General features: G+C 42.1%; 1 protein-coding gene across 1 annotated transcript; it reads right to left on the reverse strand.

Moving 5' to 3' along the window:
• Positions 1-10,406: 10,406 nt before the first annotated feature.
• Positions 10,407-20,027, reverse strand: LOC121285972 (microsomal glutathione S-transferase 1-like). The gene is made up of 4 exons (XM_041202966.1): positions 19,971-20,027; positions 19,509-19,583; positions 17,347-17,447; positions 10,407-12,878 (listed from the first exon to the last, which is right to left on the reverse strand). The coding sequence occupies exons 1-4, from the start codon at positions 20,025-20,027 to the stop codon at positions 12,632-12,634; spliced, it is 480 nt and encodes a 159-aa protein (XP_041058900.1). The 3' UTR covers positions 10,407-12,631.
• Positions 20,028-22,961: the final 2,934 nt, after the last annotated feature.

Below are 22,961 nucleotides of genomic sequence, written 5' to 3' on the forward strand. Positions count from 1 at the left end.
CAACATCAGACAGAATGTGGAGATCTCCATCTTTCGTTCAGATCTGCTATCAGCCTCTGACAACTCTGCCTGCTGTTCCCCTGCCTGCTTTTGCATCTCCAACATCTCTCTGAGGGCCGATTTCATAGGCTCTTCATCTGACTCGGACTTAGACTCAGCAGGGTCCTGGCCTCCAGTCATCCTCATGAGTATCAGTGACCTTGGCTGTCACTGCCTCCGCCAACTGTGGACCCATTTCTGTGCTGTGCTCACCAGATAGTGACCCCAAGCCTGCTCTAGAACTAGGTCTCATTGAGGTGTGTATCTCTGCATTGGTGGAGGATGCAGGTGTTCAGCAGATGCTTCCTTAGGATCCCCATCCGAGGTGCTCTGGAGGCTGGGGCTGATAGGCTGGTTAGCAGTGTCGCAGTTCCTTTTCTTGCTGGTGGCTGTAATAGAGAGAAGACAGAATCCCTCCAGAAATAAAGCCAAGCTCTTGGCTTGCTTTTATTTTCGCTAAACTGGGCTGCCACTTTTCGCGATTGATGCATTTGTACTCCAGGTTCCCTTTATTCCTCTATCCCATCTAGATTCGCACCTTCCAATAAGTGACTTCCCTATTATTCCTACCCAAATGTACTACTTCACGTTTATCTATGTTGAATTTTGTTTAATAAATTTGCAGAATAGACAAATAATTGGTAATGTCCTCCTGGAATTTGTTGCAGTCTTCCTCAGTATTGATCATCCGCCCCAGTTTGGCATTAAGCACAAATATAGAAATTGTGTGTGATTCCAAAGTCCAAATCGATAATGCAAATTGTGAAGAGCAGTGGTTGGTCCCAGCAGCGATCCTATGGATCTGCACGTCCCACCTTCTGCCACTCTGAATAACCACCCTTTATTCCCATTCTCTGCTTTCTGTCTTGAAGCCAGCTAGCAATCCATTCTGCCACTCGTCCCCTAACTCTGAATTCTCTGACTCTATTCATTAGTCTCTTATGGACGTTTTTTAAAGGGCTTTTGAAAATCCAGATAAATTATGTCTATTGCATTACCATCTACTCTCTCTGTTACCTCCTCAAAAAAATTCAATGTTGTTCAAGAAAGACCTTCCCTTTTGAAATCCATGCTGACTATTGTTACCTCTCTATTGTTATCTTACGTATGTAGCTTAGCCTCCGTCGCATCTGTTCCGATGATGCTACATTCAAAAACAGTTCCTCTGACATGTCCTCCTTCTTCCTTAACCGAGGTTTTCCACCCACGGTCGTTGACAGGGCCCTCAACCGTGTCCGGCCCATCTCCCGCGCATCCGCCCTCACGCCTTCTCCTCCCTCCCAGAAACATGATACGATCCCCCTTGTCCTCACTTATCACCCCACCAGCCTCCGCATTCAAAGGATCATCCTCCGCCATTTCCGCCAACTCCAGCATGATGCCACCACCAAACACATCTTCCCTTCACCCCCCTCTATCGGCATTCCGTAGGGATCGCTCCCTCCGGGACACCCTGGTCCACTCCTCCATCACCCCCTACTCCTCAACCCCCTCCTATGGCACCACCCCATGCCCACACAAAAGATGCAACACCTGCCCCTTCACTTCCTCTCTCCTCACCGTCCAAGGACCCAAACACTCCTTTCAAGTGAAGCAGCATTTCACTTGCATTTCCCCCAACTTAGTCTACTGCATTCGTTGCTCCCAATGTGGTCTCCTCTACATTGGAGAGACCAAACGTAAACTGGGCGACCGCTTTGCAGAACACCTGCGGTCTGTCCGCAAGAATGACCCAAACCTCCCTGTCGCTTGCCATTTTAACACTCCACCCTGCTCTCTTGCCCACATGTCTGTCCTTGGCTTGCTGCATTGTTCCAGTGAAGCCCAACGCAAACTGGAGGAACAACACCTCATCTTCCGACTAGGGACTTTACAGCCTTCCGGACTGAATATTGAATTCAACAACTTTAGGTCGTGAGCTCCCTCCCCCATCCCCACCCCCTTTCTGTTTCCCCCTTCCTTTTTTTTCCAATAAATTATAAAGATTTTCCTTTTCCCACCTATTTCCATTATAAAAAAAACCCACTAGAGCTATACCTTGAGTGCCCTACCATCCATTCTTAATTAGCACGTTCGTTTAGATAATATCACCAACTTTAACTTTAACACCTATGTGTTCTATTGTACTATTGTCGTTGACATCTTTTGATGATCTGCTTCTATCACTGCTTGTTTGTCCCTACAACCACACCCCCCCCTCCACCTCTCTGTCTCTCTATCTCTCCGCCCCCCACACACACACCTTAAACCAGCTTATATTTCAGCTCTTTCCTGGACTCGAACTCAAGTTCTGTCGAAGGGTCATGAGGACTCGAAACGTCATCTCTTTTCTTCTCCGCCGATGCTGCCAGACCTGCTGAGTTTTTCCAGGTAATTCTGTTTTTGTATGTAGCTTAGGATGCTCAAAATGACAAGCTATTAGTTTTGCCAGAACTGTATAACCTTTTAAATCTATAACTTATTCTTCTATAATTTCCATAAATTTATATTTTCTATATTTAAATTCTTTAATGTAAATTGCACAGATAGGACACCCAGCTTGGGATCTGTGGTAAACATTACTTGCTCCATTTTTAAAAATTTGCTTGCATCTCAAGACTTGACTCTTTGGCCGCACCCTTTTCTGTTTCCTGTGACAACAGCTGTTTCATGCTTGAACTGTATCTTTTGATTATAGCTCGGGCTGTTTGTGAACTTTTATGTTTTGTTAGCTGTCTATCACATACCTTATGCCTTGGAACCTGTGCCCTTGCATTTGCTGTGAATGGCATGGGAGACCAATGTTTTGTTTGTGTTCATTATGTAATTGGACCAGAGGTGTGGACTAAAAATCCAGAGAGCTGAAATTCAAGTCTCACTCTGTAATTGAGAACTTGAATTCAGTTTATATTAAGAAATTAATTGGGAACCAAAAGTTACCACCTGTTAAAAAATATATATTTTTAGGCAGTGTGGGATAAAACCTCAGCCCCCAACACCCTGGCTCTCTCCCGTCCCCACAACCCCCATCCACACCCCTAGCTCTCCAACATTGGCAGGTCTGCTGATGCAGGACAGGGGGTGGAGGGGCTGGGTGGCAGTAATGCACTATTGGAAGCACTGTCTTTTTGGATGAGATGTTAAATTGTGTGCCCACTGAAGTGAACATAAAAGATCACAGGGCACTATTTTTGAGAGAAGGGTGTTCTCACCATTGTGCTGGTCAATATTTATCCCACAATAAACTTAATACGTTGGTGCTTGTGGGAATTTGCTGTGTGCAAATAGAATCATAGAATGGTTAAAGCACAGGAGGCCATTTGACCCCTTGTGTCTGCTGCCTCCCTGAAGGAGCAATTCACCTAGCGCCACTCCCCTGCCTTTTCCCGATAGCCCTGCAAATTTTTCCTTTTCAGATAATGATCCAATTCCCTTTTGAAAGCCTTAATTGACCTACCTCTACCACACACAGGCATTGTGTTCCAGACTTTAACCACTCACTGTGTGAAAAACTTCTTCCTCATGTCGTCATTGTTTCTTTTGCCAGTTATAGTAAATCTGTGGCTTCTGGTTCTCGGCCCTTCCACCTATAGGAACAGTTTCTCCCTAGCTATGTTGTCCAGACCACTCCTAATTTTGAATCTCTCTGTCAAATCTCCTCTCAACCTTCTCTTCTCCAAAGAGAACAGTCCCAACTTCTCCAATCTTTCCACATAACTGAAGTTCCTCATGTCTGGCACCATCCTCGAGAAACTTCTCTAATGCCTTCACATCCTTCCCAAAGTGGTGCCCAGAAGTGGCTTTATACAGGTTTAACATAACTTCCTTGCATTTGTCTTTTATACCCCTATTTATGAAGCTCAGGATGCCATATGAATTGCTCTTTCAACCTGTCCTGCCTTCTTCAGTGATTTATTCACATATACAGACAGGTTACTTTGTTCCTCCACCCCCTTTAGAGTTGTACACTTTAGTTTATAGCCTTTAGCTTATGTCGTCTCTCCCTGTTCTTCCTAACAAATTGAATCACTTCTCTGCATTAAATTTCACCTGCCACTTGTCTGCCCATTCCTCCAACCTATGTACTTTTGAAGTTCTGCACTATCCTCCTAATGGTTCACAATTCTTCCAAGTTTTGTATCATTTACAAATTTTGAAATTGTGTCCTGAACACCAAGGTCTAGGCCATTGATATATATCTTATCAAAAACAGCAAGGTCCTAACACTGATCCCTAGGAAACTCCACTATAAACCTTCCTCCAGTCTGAAAAACAACTTAACTACTACTCCCTGTTTCCTGTCACTCAGCCAATTTCATATCCATTTTGATACTGTCCCTTTTAATTCATGAGCTCTAACTTTGCTCATAAGTCTGTTGTGCAGTACTTCATCAAATACCTTTTGGAACTCCATGTATACCACATCAACAGCATTACCCTCATCAACCCTCTCTGTTATCTTATCAAAAGACTCACACAAGTTAGTTAAAACATAATTTTCCATTAATAAATCCATGCTGGCGATCCTTAAATTAGCTCCATTTGTCCCAACTGGCTATTAATTTTGACCCAGATTAACATCTCAAAAAGCTTCCCGGCCACCCAGGTTAAACTGACAGCCTATAGTTGCTGGATAGATTGTGTTTCCTATATTACAGTAGTGGCTACACTTCAAAAACACTTCATTGACAGTCAAGCACTTTGGAACGTTTGGAGGTCATTAAACATGTTATAAAATGCAGCCCTTTCTTTATCCGTACCGCCATCTTCATGTTGCTATTTGTCTCGGTCACTTTCCATAACTTTAGGGTTGCAATATGAGAGGAAGCCACCAGTGGTTGCAGATGCATTTGGGGTGGGATTTGCTCAGATCTCGAATGGATCAACCTGCTGTAGTGGGAATTGTGCAAAAACATGGGTCTCGATGGCTTCCTTCCCTTCTTGGTTGCCCCCATGATCACTCATACTTGCACTCTCCAATTCCTATCATGCATTCATTTCTATCAGCAGTCCTCTCTTTATCTCTCTGAAAAACTGCTCAGCATCTGTACCTTCTCTTGTCCCTCACATATTTCATGTTGTATCTTCCATCCACTCTTCCCCACTCACTCCTCCTAAAGGAGGGTGGCAAGAGTATTTATGATATTTTATCTACTGTCTTGCCCATCCATGTCCCCCTCTTCGTACTGTATTTTCCTATTAGATTCCTTCAGAAGTTATTTTTGCTTTCAAATTTCAATGCACTGTATCAGTTTAGAATGAGGAAAGATACTTTCTCTCTCTCTCTCTCTCTCCTGATGTCGCTCTGTCTTACAAGTGGTAGCAAGTAGAAACTTAGGGCAGGATTCTTGCCATGGAGATGGAAAACAGGACTCGTGTCCATTTTTGTTTCAGGAAATCACCTCCAGGTGGAAACTGAACAAAGTTCAGACTTTCATGGAGGCGAGCCCCTTAATTGATATGGAGATGGTTTTCCTGTCCAATTGAAGCTAATAGGGGCAAGAACAGTGGTGGGTAAGATGAAGTGGAGGAGGACTCATACACACATTCATGACAGCCACCACTAAGTTGCTGGCTGGCCTGACGGAGCAAGCTTGTGCCAAAGCCTTCTACATTGCCACAGGGAAGCAAGATATCACGTTGGAGTCAGAGGCATGGCACCCATGAGGGAGAGGAGAAAGGTCCTCCTCTAGCAGGGTCACAGATGTTATCATGCAGCAGGGGCACCTCTGTATTCAGCACCATCTCCCACTGCCTCTAATTCCTCCTTTGCTCTTACATCCTGCCCCACTAAATTGGCTTCTTCTAAGCCTCACTGTCCTCAAGGTCCACACCTCTCTAAAGGGCCATGTTATGGAGAGCACAGCAGACCATCACAATGATAGATAGAGACCCTTGCAAGAGAATATTGGATGGCACCACCCGAAGTTCCAAGCACCAGACCCTGTGCCCTCGCAGCCTGCCATGTCCCAGTTGTGATTCTGATAGGTTTTCCAGCCTTAGTGAAGGGGGCATCTGTCACCTAGGTAATGCACCAGTGTGCAGCTGGCTGTGAGCTAATGCAGAGGTCCACACTGATGAGGGTACAGATATCTCTGACCATCTGCCTATAGATTCACAGTCTCCTTCAGAACTGGTTCTCAGTCCTGTCCAGGTAGTTTTGTCTCTGTCTATAGCTCCTGTGCTCAGGGTAGTGTCGCCCTCTCCTTTGTATGCCTCATCCCTCTCCTCTGGCCTCCTGATGCCTGGCACTCCGCCTTCCTGTGCAGGCTGCTGCTCTTCATCTCTAATGACCTCGCTTTCTGAGGGTGCAGCACTCATTTCCAGCTGCACCATTCCTGGTGCCCAGGTGGAGTCCGATTAGCCTTGCCCACTGCTCTGGTGCCCATGCAATGTCATTGGCAAAGTTCTTAATGCTGACTCCTTCCCTGACCTACAATGGGCGTCTGCTATGTTAATTTCAAAGGAGTATGCCTTTTAGCCTATGAAAATCATGAACACTCACATTTGAAACTTTTCTGGCTACCATAACTCACCCTCGATATGGCTCACACCTGCCTTTGGCTGGGCTGAAGCAGGCAGCCCCAAAAAACTGGCCACCTCCAGGAAAATGCAAACCATTGATAGAGACAAACTTTTAACAAGCTCTCAATTACCTTAATTAGCCTGCTTAGGAGCACAGGTGAGTTCACAGGTCCAAATTCCTCACCGTCTCCCACCATGCCTCATGAAAATTTGACGACACTGGGAACGGAGATGGGACACCCCAAATGCACTATGTCACCACCATTTGCCTGGCCACCTTCCCCTCAGTTCCAGCCTATTTCAGAACCTGAAAATCCAGCCCTTAGTTTCCCAGTATAAGCAATTAGAACATTTACTTCTCTAACTCTCAACACCACAAGTGAAACAACTAATCAAATTTCAAATTAAACTGGCGCATTTTGTGCAGGAAGCTGAACCATTAACATGAGGAAATCGATTTCTCGCAGGTGAATGCACAAAACAAAAGCAACATACATGTGTAATAAGTATTCTATTTATTTTTCATGAATACAAACTCTACCTAAAAGTCTCAATACAAATCTTACCTCATGAAAAGCTTTTGAAATTTGAGCTCTAACCTTTCCTCAAATGATTTCTAAACAATCAGAATCTTCTAGAATCTCAAGAAAAGACATTCCTTCATACGTGGCTGATGCAACAATACCAATGCACCCTGGGAAATTAGCCACACTCCATGTTCTCAGACAACACAGTCAAAATTCAGCAGTGAAACAAATCTGGGCAAAATTATCAAAGCAAAGCCCAGCTTTTGAAGAGAAGCAAAGACATTTAGGTAAAAAAATTGAAGGCATTAAAATACGAAAAAAAAGTTCAACAGATTAATTTATAATTTCATCATTAAATGTTGGTGAAATTGGATGCAGCGATACTTACTTTGTTGAAACCTTTGGAGACATCAGCAATTTCAGTTACTGAAAAAAATCAACTAAAATGTTTTCAGAGCATGGATATACGACACAGAAACAGGCCATTTGGCCCAGCCACCTCTGCTGATGTTTATACTCCACTAGAGCCTCCTCCCATATTTTCTCATCTAAATCTATCATCATAACCCTTTATTCCATTCTCTCTCTTATGCTTGTCCAGTTTCCCCTTAAATACATTTATACTATTCGCTTCAACCACTCCCTGTGGTACTATTTGGATATAGGATTTTCTTCTGAATTTCCTATTGGATTTTTAGGTGTTGATACATATAATGATGGCCTCTAGTTGTGCTCTTCCCCGCAAGAGGAAACATTCTCTCTGTATCCATTCTATCAAATCTTTTATGATTTTAGAAATGTCTATTGGGTCACCCCTCAGCCTTTTTTTTCCCCAAGAGAGAAGAGACCTGGCCTGGCAATCCTTTTCCAATATGTATACCCACCCATTTCTGGTATCATCCTTGTAAATCTTCTTTGCACCCTCTCTACTGCCTATACATCCTTTTGTCAGGAATATATAAGTTTCATTATATTATTTGGAATTTATTGTCGAGTTATAGTACGGTCTGTGTCCATGGATGTGTGTGTGTGTCTGTTTGTGTGGGACTTAACTGAATTAGAGACAGCTGGTCTGAAGGCTTTGATGTAAGGAGAAGCTAGGTAAACATGGAGGAAGTTTTAGAACGTGAGGTGTAAAGGGAACATTCGCATTTTTAAATAAATCACAGTAGCCTGAATTCCAAAGAGGGGGTGAAATGTTTCACCTAGTTAGAAGTTAAGGTTATTTTTCCCAAAGATCACTGGCAAATTTGGTACTATGACAGATTTTTATTATTAGAGAGGTAAAGTCCAAAGACTCAGTGAAACAATGGGGATTTGCACTCAATGGAGCACATATGTATAAAGGAGAGAAGGCAGTCTGCAAGGAGGGGCATTTTTAAGATCTAACACAAGTAGAAAAAGGCTCAAATTAGCTGTTTACAAGGAACCAAAGCTGACAAAAAGCTCCCTTTGAATTTGACTTCCCAGGGTGTGTGCTTTGCCTGGGTCTGTGATTTGCCTGGGTCTATTTAAATCTGTATGTTTTACTGTTGCCTAAACTGAGGTGTAACTGGGAGTTAGATAAATTAGGGGATTTAGAAGTTATTATAGCAGTAATTTGTAGACATATGTACGGGCTTGCAATCTTTTCTTTTATTAATAAATGTTTAATTTAGTTTTGTAAAAAAAACCTCTAAGCCTCGGTGGCCTTTTTACTGAATTCAAAGGCCGCATCTCGAAATAAATACAAATTGCAAATAGTTGTAGCAGCTGCTTCAAGTTCCCCTCTGGGTTTTGAGCAGCTTGGCATTTACCATCCACCTGCCATAACACATTTTATAATATAACAACCAGAACTCCACAGTACTCCAACATGGTCTAACCAAGGTTCACAAGTTTAGCATTGCCTCCCTACTTGTCAATTCTGTCCCTCCAGAAATAAACCTGATGCTTAGTTTGTATTTGTTTATGGCCTGGCTAAACTGCGATGCAACTTTTAGTCCGCTTTGAACAATTTGTTGGGATAAGAAAATGTACACGTACCTGGTGGCTTATTGTGCAATTCCAGACGATGACTTTAATTAGATAATTTCTATTATAAACGTGAATATAAAGGATGATATAAAAATAGTAATGATAGGAAGTAAGGCTTTGAACATAGGAAGGCCACATATGTGTGCAAGAGATTTTTTTAATGATTTCAATATATTGACTGTTGCAGAGGATGCAATATCTTATGAAGGAGAATAATAGTAAAACTAAACTCTCAAACCATAATTCATAAGTAATTTATTGAAATAAGGTGTTAGGGAACAGGCACTTTATGAAAAATTCAGTAAGCTTTACTCAAAATTCCACAGTTCACTCCTTGAAGACTAGACAAGAATACACAACAATATATTGTATAAATGTAAAGCCCTCTTTTTCACACAGACACTACTCATGTTGGGGAAATTCACCACTACTCAACAATATAAAACAACTACAAGAGATACTCAGATAATGAAATGGGAATTTGAAAACTGCCCACTAGCAATTCTCCTGGACCTGATTTAGCGGACATTATTTTGACCACTCAAGGCTATTAGATGAACCATCAGGGACAATTGCAGGCTAACTTTATAATTTCAAACTCTGGGACCTTTGTTTGAATTTAATCGAGCTTATCCCCATCAATTATAGCAGAAATTCAATAGTGCAAGCAGCCCAGGACACACAGCATTCAAGTGGTATGAGACCTCCTTTGAACAGTTTGTACTATATCCATTGGAAGTACAATTCCATTTTAAAAATGCCAGGTAGCAGATCAAAGTTTCTGGACATTTTTGGAGAAAATACTATTACTCTTTTCACTGAATCCCAACACCTCAGTACCTTTGTGATTAAGACTAAGTAATAATCTACAGGTAATCTTACCAATGCTTCACTGAACATTAGAGCTTGTTCCTGGAACCTATCTTCAATTTCTTTATCCTAAAGTTTTCTGTTTAAATGATTACCACAAATGTTTTAATGGGGGTTTGGTGGACACTGTTATAGAATGCTGCCAACCACCATGAGTTGGGTAAAACAAATTAAAAATTAAGTGAAATACAATCAATAAACTAATTACACTAGAATAAATTTTAGCATCTTTAGCAAATCATAATTCAGAATCAGGTTATGCTTTCAGCTTTCTAATAGCTCACTATCACTTCTCTTCATAATAAGCCCATCCACCATTGCCACTTAAGAACCCTGTGTTGAACTAAATTTGCAGTCCGACATTTTTTCCACTGGTACCCAAGTAAACTCAGCTAAAAAGGTAGGGCCCAGTTTATTAAAAGACGACCACAACAAAATAGATTTACTTCAAGTGTTTATTAATACGAAAACAGTGGAATACATTGAGAGATGTGTGACTGTAAGAAAAATTGTTGCAAGTACAGAAAACACTTTTCCCTTTAAAACAAATATTTAAATAGTTATTAAAATTGGCAGATCTCATTCGCAACCCACAACACCAATAAACAAGTTTTGACTTTAAGTAAAAAATTGTTCCATTACAACTGAATAGATGCCTTAAGCATTGTTTGTTTTTACTTCCGGCCATTCTGTTGGGTGACAGTCCCATCCTCCCTCACTCATGTTAACCACGAGTGCTAGCAGCTATACAACCATGGTAACATCACATTCAATTCCATCCTGGCTCAATTTTCACACACAAGCATTTCTAACAGAAGTTGCTGAGTGGTGATCTGCAGCAAGAATCCAGGCCCATCTTTCTTTCCTTCGGTTGGGGATGGAGGAGGGTTAGCGGAGGGTGGGGGGGGGAGGGAAGAAGAGTGGAACAGAGGTCAGATACAGGCATCATCTAGGATGGCCTAAACTACTTATTATGTAAACCCACCGTACCTTGTGACAGTTACAGAACATTTCTACTCATCAGGTTCTCCCTCCACTCATCACCAAGACCATTATGTTCTCAGCATTTCTAACATGTAGTAGAGGAACCTGTGATAATTGTTTCATGAACAGAATTTTACTGTGGAAACTATCATACTTACCTCCTTCAAACGTTTTGACCAGCTATTCCCTTGTAATCATCATTCCCTCATAATAAATGTGGAAGGTTTAGTATACTGTGCACATTATTTGTTCATTAGTAAATGTATAAATTTTCAAGAGATCCACTAAGGCCAGAAATTTCCCTCCATTGGGGGGGTTGTGTGGGGGTGGGCGTGAACCCAATCGGGGCCACGCCGCCATCTACCACTACCAGCCCAGACCAGCACCACACCATATTGTTCCCTCAGCTGCCATCTCTAAGTAACAGAGAGCATACTGGCCACCTCCCCTCTAAAGTACTGAGCAGTAACACTGAGGGTCATAAGCTTTGTCAGTAACACTACCACTGAAACTGCACTACCTGCCCGTTAGACATTTTCACTGTAAACTCCTTTAAAGAACAGGATAGCAATAGGCTACCTGTAAAAAAGTTCAAAGAAATGCTTCATATAGAAGTTAATTTGCACTAGCTTCTTATAATACTACGTGAATTGCCAGGTGTTTTGTACATTGTTAGAATAACAAATTTGAGTTGGCTAAACTAACACCAGTGTTAATCCAACAAATTGTGCCACAACTGTTTTTATTCAAATTGAGAAGGATCGTTTAGTATTTAAATTGAGGGTTCATAGTACACTCATCCAAGTTCACTATTTTTATGGCAATTTCTGACAATGGAGGTTGTTGCTAGGAATATAAATTCACAACCAAGCTAAAATGACAAACCATCAACAGCACTAGCGTTTACAAGGTACTACGTTTTTAACTATTGTGCATTTGCTGTCTCTGTCATTTGGTTTGTGGGAAAATAGGATCCCTGCCTCTGCTCTCCACATTTACATTAAGGTGACTTTTCTGATCCTAGATGCAGTCATAGGTGTGTGAAAGTATGGTTTTCGCAAGGGAACCTCACACAGTCGTTATCTTCCTGCAAAGTGAATCACCAAAGCAGCAAAGAATGAAAACATTTTAAATATCGGACACATTAGGGGGTCAGGTTCCCAAAAAGCAAGTTCTGCACCTTTAGGTGACTAGGCTTCAACCTTAGCTCTTAACCTATGAATACTGACTCATTCTGGTGCCAGATTCGAACTATACATGTGCTGATACTGGATGGACTCGATTTGAATTTCGTAAGCTTACCAGTTGTAAGCCAATTGTTGACTTAGCATTAAATCCATTTTCTGTGGCCCCACAAGTAAAACCACATCCACGAGTGATATAACTGATATAACAGTATGAACTCTAGGAGCTGGTCAACAAATACCCAAGTCCCAAAAACTACAATATAAAAGCAGGTTTTTTTTTCACTTGAACAAAAGACAAAAAATTGCCACCAGCTAGTCACACATACACACAAAAAGTTAAATGTGGCTTAAAGGGCAAGTTTTTTCACTTTGTCCTCCCTTACCCCTTCATTTTCAATAATTAAACACATTTTAATCGCTTAATCACAACAGATTTCAATAAATGCAAGCATGGCATGGGGGAAAAATTGAAAAAAATGCTGTGGTACCAATCGTTGCTTCCACTCAAAGGTGCATTACTATCTTCAGCACTCTATAAGCCATTGAAAAGGTCACGCCCATACCAACTAAACAACTCAAACCTCGAGATGGCTGGGGAAGAGGAACCAGATAAGCGATGCTGTGGAAGATCCTGGAGCCAGCAAAGATTCTGAAGTGCAGTAAAGCTGTACTCAGGTCAGGGCCAGTGAGGGTGTACAACAGACCGATTCCCATGAATGGAACTATGTTCTCCAGGTCATTCTGATGACATCTGCAGGGAGCAGAAACAAACATCAAACACTAAGAATTGCTTTGTACAAACAGAAGTTAACAATTCCATTCTTAACACTGAAGAAATATGAAATCAATTACCAAAGTGCAACTTAATACTGGAAAATAGAATTGATACATCAATGAAAAGTTAGATTTAATATTTGATTGCGGAATCATCACACTGGCAAAATGTAGAATTAAAGCAACTGGGGAGTCGACAGGTTCTCAAGCTTGAAGCCTAAACAACTGCAGAAAGAATGTACTGTGCAATAAGGTAACTGGTACAAAGGATGTTATATTATTCATCTCCTCAGCTGGTATTTAATCAGTTATAGGACCATTGGCTTTGTTTTACATGGACTCTATTAGTACAGTGATCACAACACGTGGGGCTTTAAGAGTGGGGCTGTAGTCAGGCAAATAGCACTGGCCTAGGTTAGATTTTTTTTCTGGGCAGGTCTCTCAGATCAACGTGTGGCCTATTCAAAATAACCTGGTCCCAGAACTCTGCCGACTGATTCACTGATGAATATCATCAATTCAGCCCATTACAAAGGATGATATTGTGGGGTGCCTTCGTTTACCGTCCCTTACCAAAATATAAACATATTCTTTAAAAACTCTAATAAACTGGTGAAATGACATACAACAAATTTGGGCAATTGGTTTTAGAAAAAACAGATGGTGTTTATATGTCTACAATCTGTATCAACCACTTTAATCATTGCTTAATGATGAATTCCCCATACTTACATATACTAAAAATGGTAAAAGTCTTGATTGAAGAGCTCCAAACCTTGCCAGGTTTGTTTCTCATATCGTGACTACAACCCAATTATTGGAGAAAATCTAATATTAATCTTCCAGTTTAGTATTAGTAACACTGAAATGAATAGTAGAGGCATGCAAACCACATTTAATCACTGCACAAGGGCTCAGTCTCTTAAATTAGCCTTTGAAGTGTCCTCATTCCTGTTGGGCAAGAAACAATTTGATCAGAAGACTAGCTGCTTCAACTTAGGAACACAAAGCACAAAGAGTCAAACTCTAGGATTGCCATGTATTATTCTGTTTCAAGTGCTGCTCCCCAGTGTGCTTCAACTCTGCTCGCACAGGATTAGGAGATCCTCTGTTGAATGAAACCAGGGGCAGAACTTTTCAGATGGTGGGGGTCACTGCCCCACCTCCTGAAGAGTAAACAGAGAATGCAACCCCACCGATCCCGGCTGCTCCACAGTCAATTAATGCTCCACAGGGCATTTGTTGTCTGAGGGCAAGACTTCTGCCCCTCTTTGGGGAGGAAGTCCCACCTTAGAGGGCTGCTGACCAATCAGGTTGGCCAGTAGTTCTGTAGGCCCAACAGCACCAGGCTCGAGCAGTGATTACTGCTAAGGCTACAGTCAGAGCTGAAAGAGTAGATAGTTATGGATGCCGGATTTCAGGTAGGTCCAGGGGTACTCGGGGGGCCTGGCTGGCAGGCCCAGCAAGGGAATGGGGGACTGGGTTTCATTAGCCGGGGTTGGGGGGGTGTTGGTGGCTGGGTGTATGACCTTGTAGGAGGAATGCCTCTGGTAGGCACAGGAGATCCCTAAAGCAGTTCTCCCCACCCCTTGCCTGACACCAGCCCATGCAGCAAAAGCTGCCAGGCTATCCAACCAGTGTGGGCCTCCCCTGCCATTTTTTTTTTCACTCATTCATGGGATGTAGGCATCACTGGTCAGACCAGCATTTATTGCCCTTCTCAAGGACAATTAGGAATGGGCAATAAATGCTGGCCTAGCTAGTGGCGCCCGCATCCCATGATCGAAAAAAAAATCTTAAGGGCCTCAATAGGTTCAAGGGCAGATGGGTTTCCCAACACTTCCACCGCCCCTGTAAAATGGGAGAAAGGGCGGGCAGGTAGGCTCCTGTGCAGGCCACATACTGCATTGCAAGCCCCTGCCCTCAAACCCATGAGCAGGGGACCGTAAAATTTCATCCTAGTGTATATTAGATATTATCAGACCAAACAACCAGGCCTGAATGATGGTCCTGTTCATAATTCTCCCTCTGACATTAGGCAAGAGGCCACTTTGCAGAACCTGCTCCTTAAGGTGCAAAATCTATCGCATCTACCTAGTTTAAACTGGCATTCAATCCACGATCTGAGCTCAAGGTGCCCTGTTTAAAGAATTCCACTAAGGAGCCTGGACGTTACTTCCAGTTGATTTACTGGTTCGCAAGAAAGAACTTCAAACATAACCAATGCCTACTTAGTGATGGATCACACAGTAAAGATCCTTGGTTTTGATCTTTTGAGCCACCTGTAGGTAAAGTCCAACCACTTTAATTGCAGAATGATCAGCTGTACTGCAAATGACTATAAGTGGGACCTTTGTGACATTTTGCTTTGCTGCTGTGGACAGTAAGAAAATATATTTTCTTTCGTTCATGGGATGTGCCTTCCAGTATTTATTGCCCATCCCTAACTTGCCCCTTTTTCAGAGGGCATTTAAGAGTCAACCACATTATTGGAGTCACATGTAGGCCAGGCCAGGTAAGGATGGCAGATTTCCTTCCCTAAAGAGCATTAGTGAACCAGATGGGTTTTCACAACAATCAGCAATGGTTTCATGGTCACCATGAGACTTTTAATTCCAGATTTTTTTTTTACTGAATTTAAATTTCACCAGCTGTTGTGGTGGGATTCGAACCTGGGTTCCTGGTGTAGGATTACCAGTCCAGTGAAAATACCACAATGCCACAGCGTCCCCATAGGCCATGCACTTGTAGGCTGTGTCCATTGGCAAGGGCTACCTGGTTCCCTAATTAATATACACAATGTCCTCCACTCAGCTATTGAATGGTTAAGGGCAAGGTTGACTTGACAGTCTATGCAAATACAAACTGGTTAAAAAAAAACCTGTTGAAGACACAAAACTCCAAAAAAAAGGCATGAAATTTAAAATTGAAAGTCAAAAAATGATGTAATAAAAACCATTTAAAAAGCCAGCAGGACTCTCGGATGTGTCTGCTCTTGCATCCAGTCAGTGAGGGAAGGAGGAAGGGCCACAAAACCTCCCTGGATCGCTGGCACCACAACACCAGGTGTCTGCCACCAGGTTCCCCACCTCCAGGTGCCCACTTCCAGGCACCTAATCCATCCCCACCAGTTTGGAAAACATCCTCAGTCAGCCTCTTTTAGAGTTAATAAGGCTCTTAACGAGCCTAATTGGCTACCCACCTCATGGGGAGAGTAGACCTGTCGGCCCCAAACCCACCTCCTCCAAAACGGCAGACAGGAACAGTGCAGCAAATTGGCATGCCAGCCGGCACCAGCATTTCTAGGCCCTGTCCATCTCTCTCCGAGCCCCTGGCCGGATCTGAAAATCCTTTCCTCGGTCTGATAATACAGAGGACAGCTTTGGGTTTCAGGTGGAGTTATTTCATCCGATCTGCAAACTGGAGATCAGCAAGGTGCTTAATGGGATGGAACAGCAAGGAATAGCGGTAAGTTAATACAATACCCAGACTATAAAACAAGTCAGAAGAGCATTCCTCAGTTTGAGATTTCACTAAGGCAATAGCAGAATGAAAATTTGTCTTAATAGAATTATTACAAGCATGAAGGGCACATCACTCTTAAGGGCTGTATCTCACTGGAAAGTCACTACCATCTTGAAGATCCCTGAACATTTATCGGTTGTTTAAACCTCAAATAGCTTCTCCCATGGAAATAGCATCCATATTTACCTCTCAACTCCATACGAAGTTCAAAAATTATAACAGCTAGTCAACTTTGTCAGCTTCTTGAGGAAAGCATAGCCACACCTTCCCATAGCTGCTGCACCAATTTGCATTTATATAGCACCTTTAACACAGTGAAACACCCTAAGGTGCTTCACAGCAGTGACAAAAGAAAATAAATCACGCTGAGCCAAAGGAGAAGGCATTAGGGCAGATGGCAGTGGTTATTTTTCACAAGTACTGGTTTCTCCTACATATACACTAAACCCCATAACCTTCAGTGGAGACCAACTTAACACAAAAGCCAACTCAACTAGTATAACTAATTTAACTCACTATTATTCAATTCCACTGCTTTTCACTCAAGAGTCTGCCACCAGCCAAAACAAGTTACCAAAAAGGGACCCAGAAAATGCCAACCAGAACTTACCTACATATCAAACACATGAAACGCCTGTTCAGGATGTAAAAGATTTCAATCCTTCAACCTGATAATCCAATGTAAGTTACATGCTTTATTATAGTCTATCAAACATTTCTTAGATGAATAATGCTAACAAAGCATCTAGTATTCCTTGAATATATACTAAATAGGTGCTAAACAACTATGAGTTTGCAATCATCTTGATGTCCACAAAATGAGACTAATTGTGGGCATGAAAAACAGGAAAGCAACATAATGGAAATAAGAATGGTTACAATGAAGTCACTTTTTTTTTCAACACCATGTCAAGCCTCACCTTTTCACATGCTCGACACTGGGATCAATCTGCATATATTTGTTCTTGGTTTCTTCATCCTTTGCACCATGAGCCCTGGCATCTTCAAGACTGACAAATGCCTGTTCATAAATTGGTTGTAAATTGTTATTTGCTGGTGGACTGGGCCATACCGAAATGTAAGCAGACTGGTCTCCAGAGTATAACCATTTCTTGTGACGTGCAAATATTAATTTACGCTAAATTTCTGTTGTCTCTTGGAAGAAATCCAGTTTTCAGCTCATAGAACACAGAAACTCACCGGGATCCATTTCTGAAGACAACTTACTGTCTGAATCACCACCATAAAAATCCAACCGTATTGCACATACATTTCTTATGGTGCATGCTAAACATATAAGCATCTTATTCACTTAATAAACTAATCTTCCAGCCCCATCGTTAGACAGATTTTTGATCTACAAGGGAATCAAAGATCAAGGGGATCAGACAATAAAGTGGTGATCAGCCATGATCTTACTGAGTGGTGGAGCAGGCTTGAGGGACTAAATGGCCTACTAATGCTCCTATTTTTTTTATACTGTTATGTCCTTATGTAAAAAGAGCTGAGATTTTAAGAGCAGCTACAATCGAGGTACAAACTTTCCTAAACACCTGCAATTAGTCTCTAACTGACCTTTTGCACCTGTGTAGAACTTTTCCTCACAAGCAGTGGATAGCAACAGCTTTAAAAGGACATGCCAGGTCAAACACAGCTCCACCCCAGCAAGTCACTTCACCCAAATTGAACGGGGACATATAAAGATGTAAATATTGACCCTATTTAATAGATTGTTCATCATAAAACTGTGTATGATCTGCCTTACCATGAACAACATTACCGGAAGTCCACTTCTCTAATGCCCTTTAGGGAAGGAAATCTGCCATCCTCACCTGGTCTGGCCTACATGTGACTCCAGAACCACAGCAATGTGGTTGACTCTTAACTGCTCTCTGAAATGACCTAGCAAAGTCAATTCAAGGGCAATTAGGGATGGGCAACAAATGCTGGCCTTGCCAGCAATGCCCACATCCCATGAAAGAATAAAAAAAGACTAAGGGGATCTGTTAATATATGCATAAATAAGGTGCAGATGGAGGTTTTAGCTCTGGCACGAAATATGATAATTGATCAGAACACAGACTGCAGTGGTTCAAGAAGGTGCCCCCCCAACCCCCCACAAAAAACCTTATTTTCAAGGGCAGTTGGGGAATGGCAATAAATGCCTGCCCTTGCCAGCAACATCCATACCAGTTCAACATTCAGCTGGCTGAGGAAAAGTGTATTTAAGGACTAGGATCTCAAACCTGAGACTAAGGCCATGGTTTGCAGGATAGCATTAATCCCCACAAGCCAGTGTACTTCAGGGACTTGGATGACCTGCAGCAGGCACTTCAAAACATTGGCGAAATACCACCTTTGCTGCCTTTACAAGATCCTGCAAATTCAGTGGCAAAAAAGATAATCCAACAGCAGAGTCCTCGCCCAAAGCAACATGTCCAGCATCAAGCGCTAATCACTCAAAACCAGCTCTGCTGGGCAGGACTTACCACTTGTATGACACCAGGCCTCTCGGGCAGCAGTTCACATTGGAACTCAGGCAGGGCAGACAACTCCCAGGAGGTCAGTGGAAATGCCTCCGGGATGTCCTCAAAGCATTCCTGAAGAGATCAAATATTCCCATCAACTCACGGGAGTCCCTGGCTTGTGTGAGTGATCAAAATGGAGAAGATTCATTCAGGAAGGTACTAAACACATTGAAAGGCTTCATTGTGCAGAGATGATGTCGCGGCATTGGAGAGAGTGCACAAACCCCTAGACAACCCATCTACCCGATCCTTCAAACAAAACCCGCATTTGACCGAGTCTACATATTGCACGTTGGACTTATCTCAAAACCCATCGCAACAGAGTGGAAGCAAGTTATCCTCACTCCAGATGAACTGCCGAAGAAGAGCTGGGTGGCCCAATATTGCAGCTTCAAGTTAGATGTGCCTGGTGCTGTCCCAGCATGCAAAACCCATGCCAGAATCCAATTTTAGGAAATAGCTAAAATGAGCAATAAGGGTGATTTTGGGAGTGGGGCGGGGGAGCTAGATGCCATTTTCATTCAGTTCCTCTAAATCTGGCTGTTGAGTCTTGCCTTAGGAGTCACCCTGAAATAGTCTGTCAGGGGTCCCATGAACAGCATTTTCAGCACAACGATGGTGCCGTAACTCTTTCGAGTACAAACCTGTTTCCATCTGTTTCAGATGAAGTTACATTGTTTCATAGTTTGCCATTGTGAGATTTGAACTCTTGATACTCTTTTTGAGTAAACCTGTTTCCATCTGTTTCAGATGAAGTTACATTGTTTCATAGTTTGCCATTGTGAGATTTGAACTCTTGATCTTGGGGTTACAAACCCAGTACCATAACCACTTGGCTATTCAGGCCAAGCAAGAAAGTGAGCACATCACAGCCAAACTCTTGCAAGTACAAACCCGTTTCCATCTGTTTCAGATGAAGTTACATTGTTGCATGGTTTGCCATTGTGAGATTTGAACTCTTGATCTTGGGGTTATAAACCCAGTACCATAACCACTTGGCTATTTAGGCCAAGCACGATGGTGCCGTAGGTGGAATAGGCGAGAAAAACCTCGCTGTCAATCAACTCGAACATTTCAGGAGTGAACACTAGAAAAAATGTGGAAAAAATAGAATTTAAAAAAAAGTTTTCTAAAATAAAGTTTAATATATGTTAAACTATTTATATAGTACCTTTCACGACTACCGGGCTTTGCAGTCAATGAAGTACTTTTGAACTGTAGCCAGAAAAGCAGGAAATTTATAAAAACACTGAGCCACTTTAAACCTTCACACAGACACCGAAAACAAGCAAATTGGAAGGATTGCATTCGACAATTAAAGAACGATTTGTTCCTTCCTTGTTGCATATTCATATTAACCCACCTCTGAGCGCTGCTGTTGCCCCGGCTCTACTACTCCGATACCCGGACTCTCTGCTCGTAACTTCGTTGAGAGTGTGTGGGGTAAGTCGACGTGATACTGAAGAACTGGCTCTGCTGGGGCGTGTCAACTGCAGCATCCCATGAAACAGAGGAGAGATTTTTTTCTCCCAGCTTCAAGTTATAGGCGTGTCCTCAGGGTCGATGCTGGGATTTTTTTTGTTTGCTTTCCATCCATACGTTTGGGATAGAGACACGATGAATGATGTTAAAGTTTATCCATGATATAAAATTAAGGGGCACAAATACTATGTTGCCATCTTTCCAGGATTGGCCTGGAGTCTTAAGGAATTGAAGGTCAGCCTCCAGGACACTGCTGTATGCAACCCTGGACAAAAAGTTAATAGGGCCATTAATATTCTTTTTCTAATTTTCTTTGAAAATTTTTACCAGGTACTAAAATATTGAAAATGACGGGGGTGGTGGTGTGGTTGGAGGCGGTGGTTGGAAGGTTGCTTGGCTGACAGTCAAGCACCATCCAATTGGGTTGAGCGTCTTTTTGCTTTCCAATTGGTGTGTTGCATAAGGATGGACGTGTTGGCTGACTGGGGCGGGGAGCAAGTCACGTGATGAAACCTCCAGGAATACATTTAATCACAGTTGGCAACCCAAGGCACAGCAAATATTGAGAAAGAATACAAAAGATCTCAGGAGGACCACAATCAATTATTGGAGTGGATGAAAAGGTGAAGATGAAGTCCTGCATTTAGATCAATGACAGCAAGTATACACTAAACATTAAGCTTCCTAATAGAGTAAAGAAAGAGTAAAAACTCAAGGGTGTGGAAAATAGACCCTTAAAGTTTGTAATGGAGATAACAAGACACACATGAAATTTTGTGTTTTATATTTTGCCCCTACATTGCAGCAGTGATGACATTTCAAAAGTACTTAAATGAGTATTGAAATACTGTGTCCAGCTCTGGGTGCCACACTTTAGGAAGGATGTAAAGCCATTAGAGAGGGTGCAGCAAAGATTCACAAGAAGGGTCCCAGGGATGAGGAACTTCAGTTACGTGGATAGTTTGTAGAAGTTGGGACTGTTTTCCTTGGAGTGGAGAAGGTTGAGAGGAGATTAGAGAGAGGTATTCAAAATCACAAGGATTTGTAGACAGAGTAGCTAGGGAGGAGCTGTTCCCATGTGGAAGGATCGAGAACCAGAGGGCACAGATTTAAGGTAATTGGCAAAAGAAGCAGTGGCAACATGAGGAAAATCTTTTTCTCGCAGCGAGTGGTTAGGATCTGGAAATGCATTGACTCAAGGTGTGGTGGAGGCAGGTTCAATCAAGGCATTCAAGAGGAAATTGGTTTATCATTTGAGAAGGAAGAATTTGCAGGGCCACAGGAGGAAGGTGGGTGAATGGCATGAAATGAAATGTTCCTGTTTGGAGAGCCAGCACAGACAGGATGGGCTGAGCGGCCTCTGTCTGTGCTACAATTATTCTGATGTCTGTAAAAGTCAGTCCTGATGTTGAAATATGCTATATAAATGCATATCTTTTCCTCTTTCTATTCATTGTGTTAGTGAATATAAAAACAAGGAAATGATACTGAATTTGTACAAAACATTGGGCAGGCCACATCTGGAGTATTGGGAACAGTTCTGGGCAGTTCAACACTGCATTTCAAAATCTATCAAAAGATGTTTTACCAATGTGAAGTAAAAATGACCTTTCATACAAAATGTTTCTCTCTTCACAGTTGCTGTCTGACCTTCACTGAGTAATTCCAGCATTGTCTATTTTTGTTTCAGGTTTTCAGCATCCAGAATATTTTGTCTTTCACCAAAGATATGTTCCAAAATAGATGCCGGAGATTGCAATATATATCTTTACCTTTGAAGCTTCAAAAAATCCTTCCAAAAATGGGGGTTGACTTATGCACCAAGTATAAAATGTGAACCACCAGTATTGGTGTGTGTGGTCGCCATTTTGAAATGTGAAGAAAAACATCATATGGGTAATTCAAATTAAACCAGTGTGACACATTTTATTGAATAAATTAATTCTACAAGGATACATTTAAAGCACAATCCAAATATTTTTAAAACTGTCAAATTCATTTCTTCTGCATCCACGTAAAGTAATCTTGGCATCAAGGTCTTCTAGTCTCTGAGCAACCTTGGTCTTCTGCCACAACAATAGACAATTTAGATCCATAAAGCAGCTGCACCAGCTAACTGTTGCTCTGAAATCTTCGCTGGACTCAGGGTTTGATTTGGTACACTTCAGCACATCGATATGCATTGCATTTCTAGTGACAATGTAACCATTCTGACAATTTTCGAAGACCCATTCCGATACATGCTTCTCAAGATCAGACCAGCGGCTGGTCCCTTTCTCATGGTACATTTGGTCTCAGGCATCTTCTTCAGGGCGGGTTTCTTCTTCCATTCTTACAGCAGTTTTTCACTAATACCAAACTCTTTCGCTGCAGCAGTTATTTGACACGTTAGCAATGTCAAGGCATTAGCACAAAACCAGCTTCACGCTTCATTCTTTTTACAGGGCGACCCGTTTATGTTTGTCACTCACCATGCATGGTCTGCTCTGTGTGGGCACGTCTTAATCTCACGTGCATCTTTTTGG

Source organism: Carcharodon carcharias, chromosome 13 (genome assembly GCF_017639515.1).
Source record: "Carcharodon carcharias isolate sCarCar2 chromosome 13, sCarCar2.pri, whole genome shotgun sequence".
Taxonomy (NCBI): Eukaryota; Metazoa; Chordata; class Chondrichthyes; order Lamniformes; family Lamnidae; genus Carcharodon; species Carcharodon carcharias.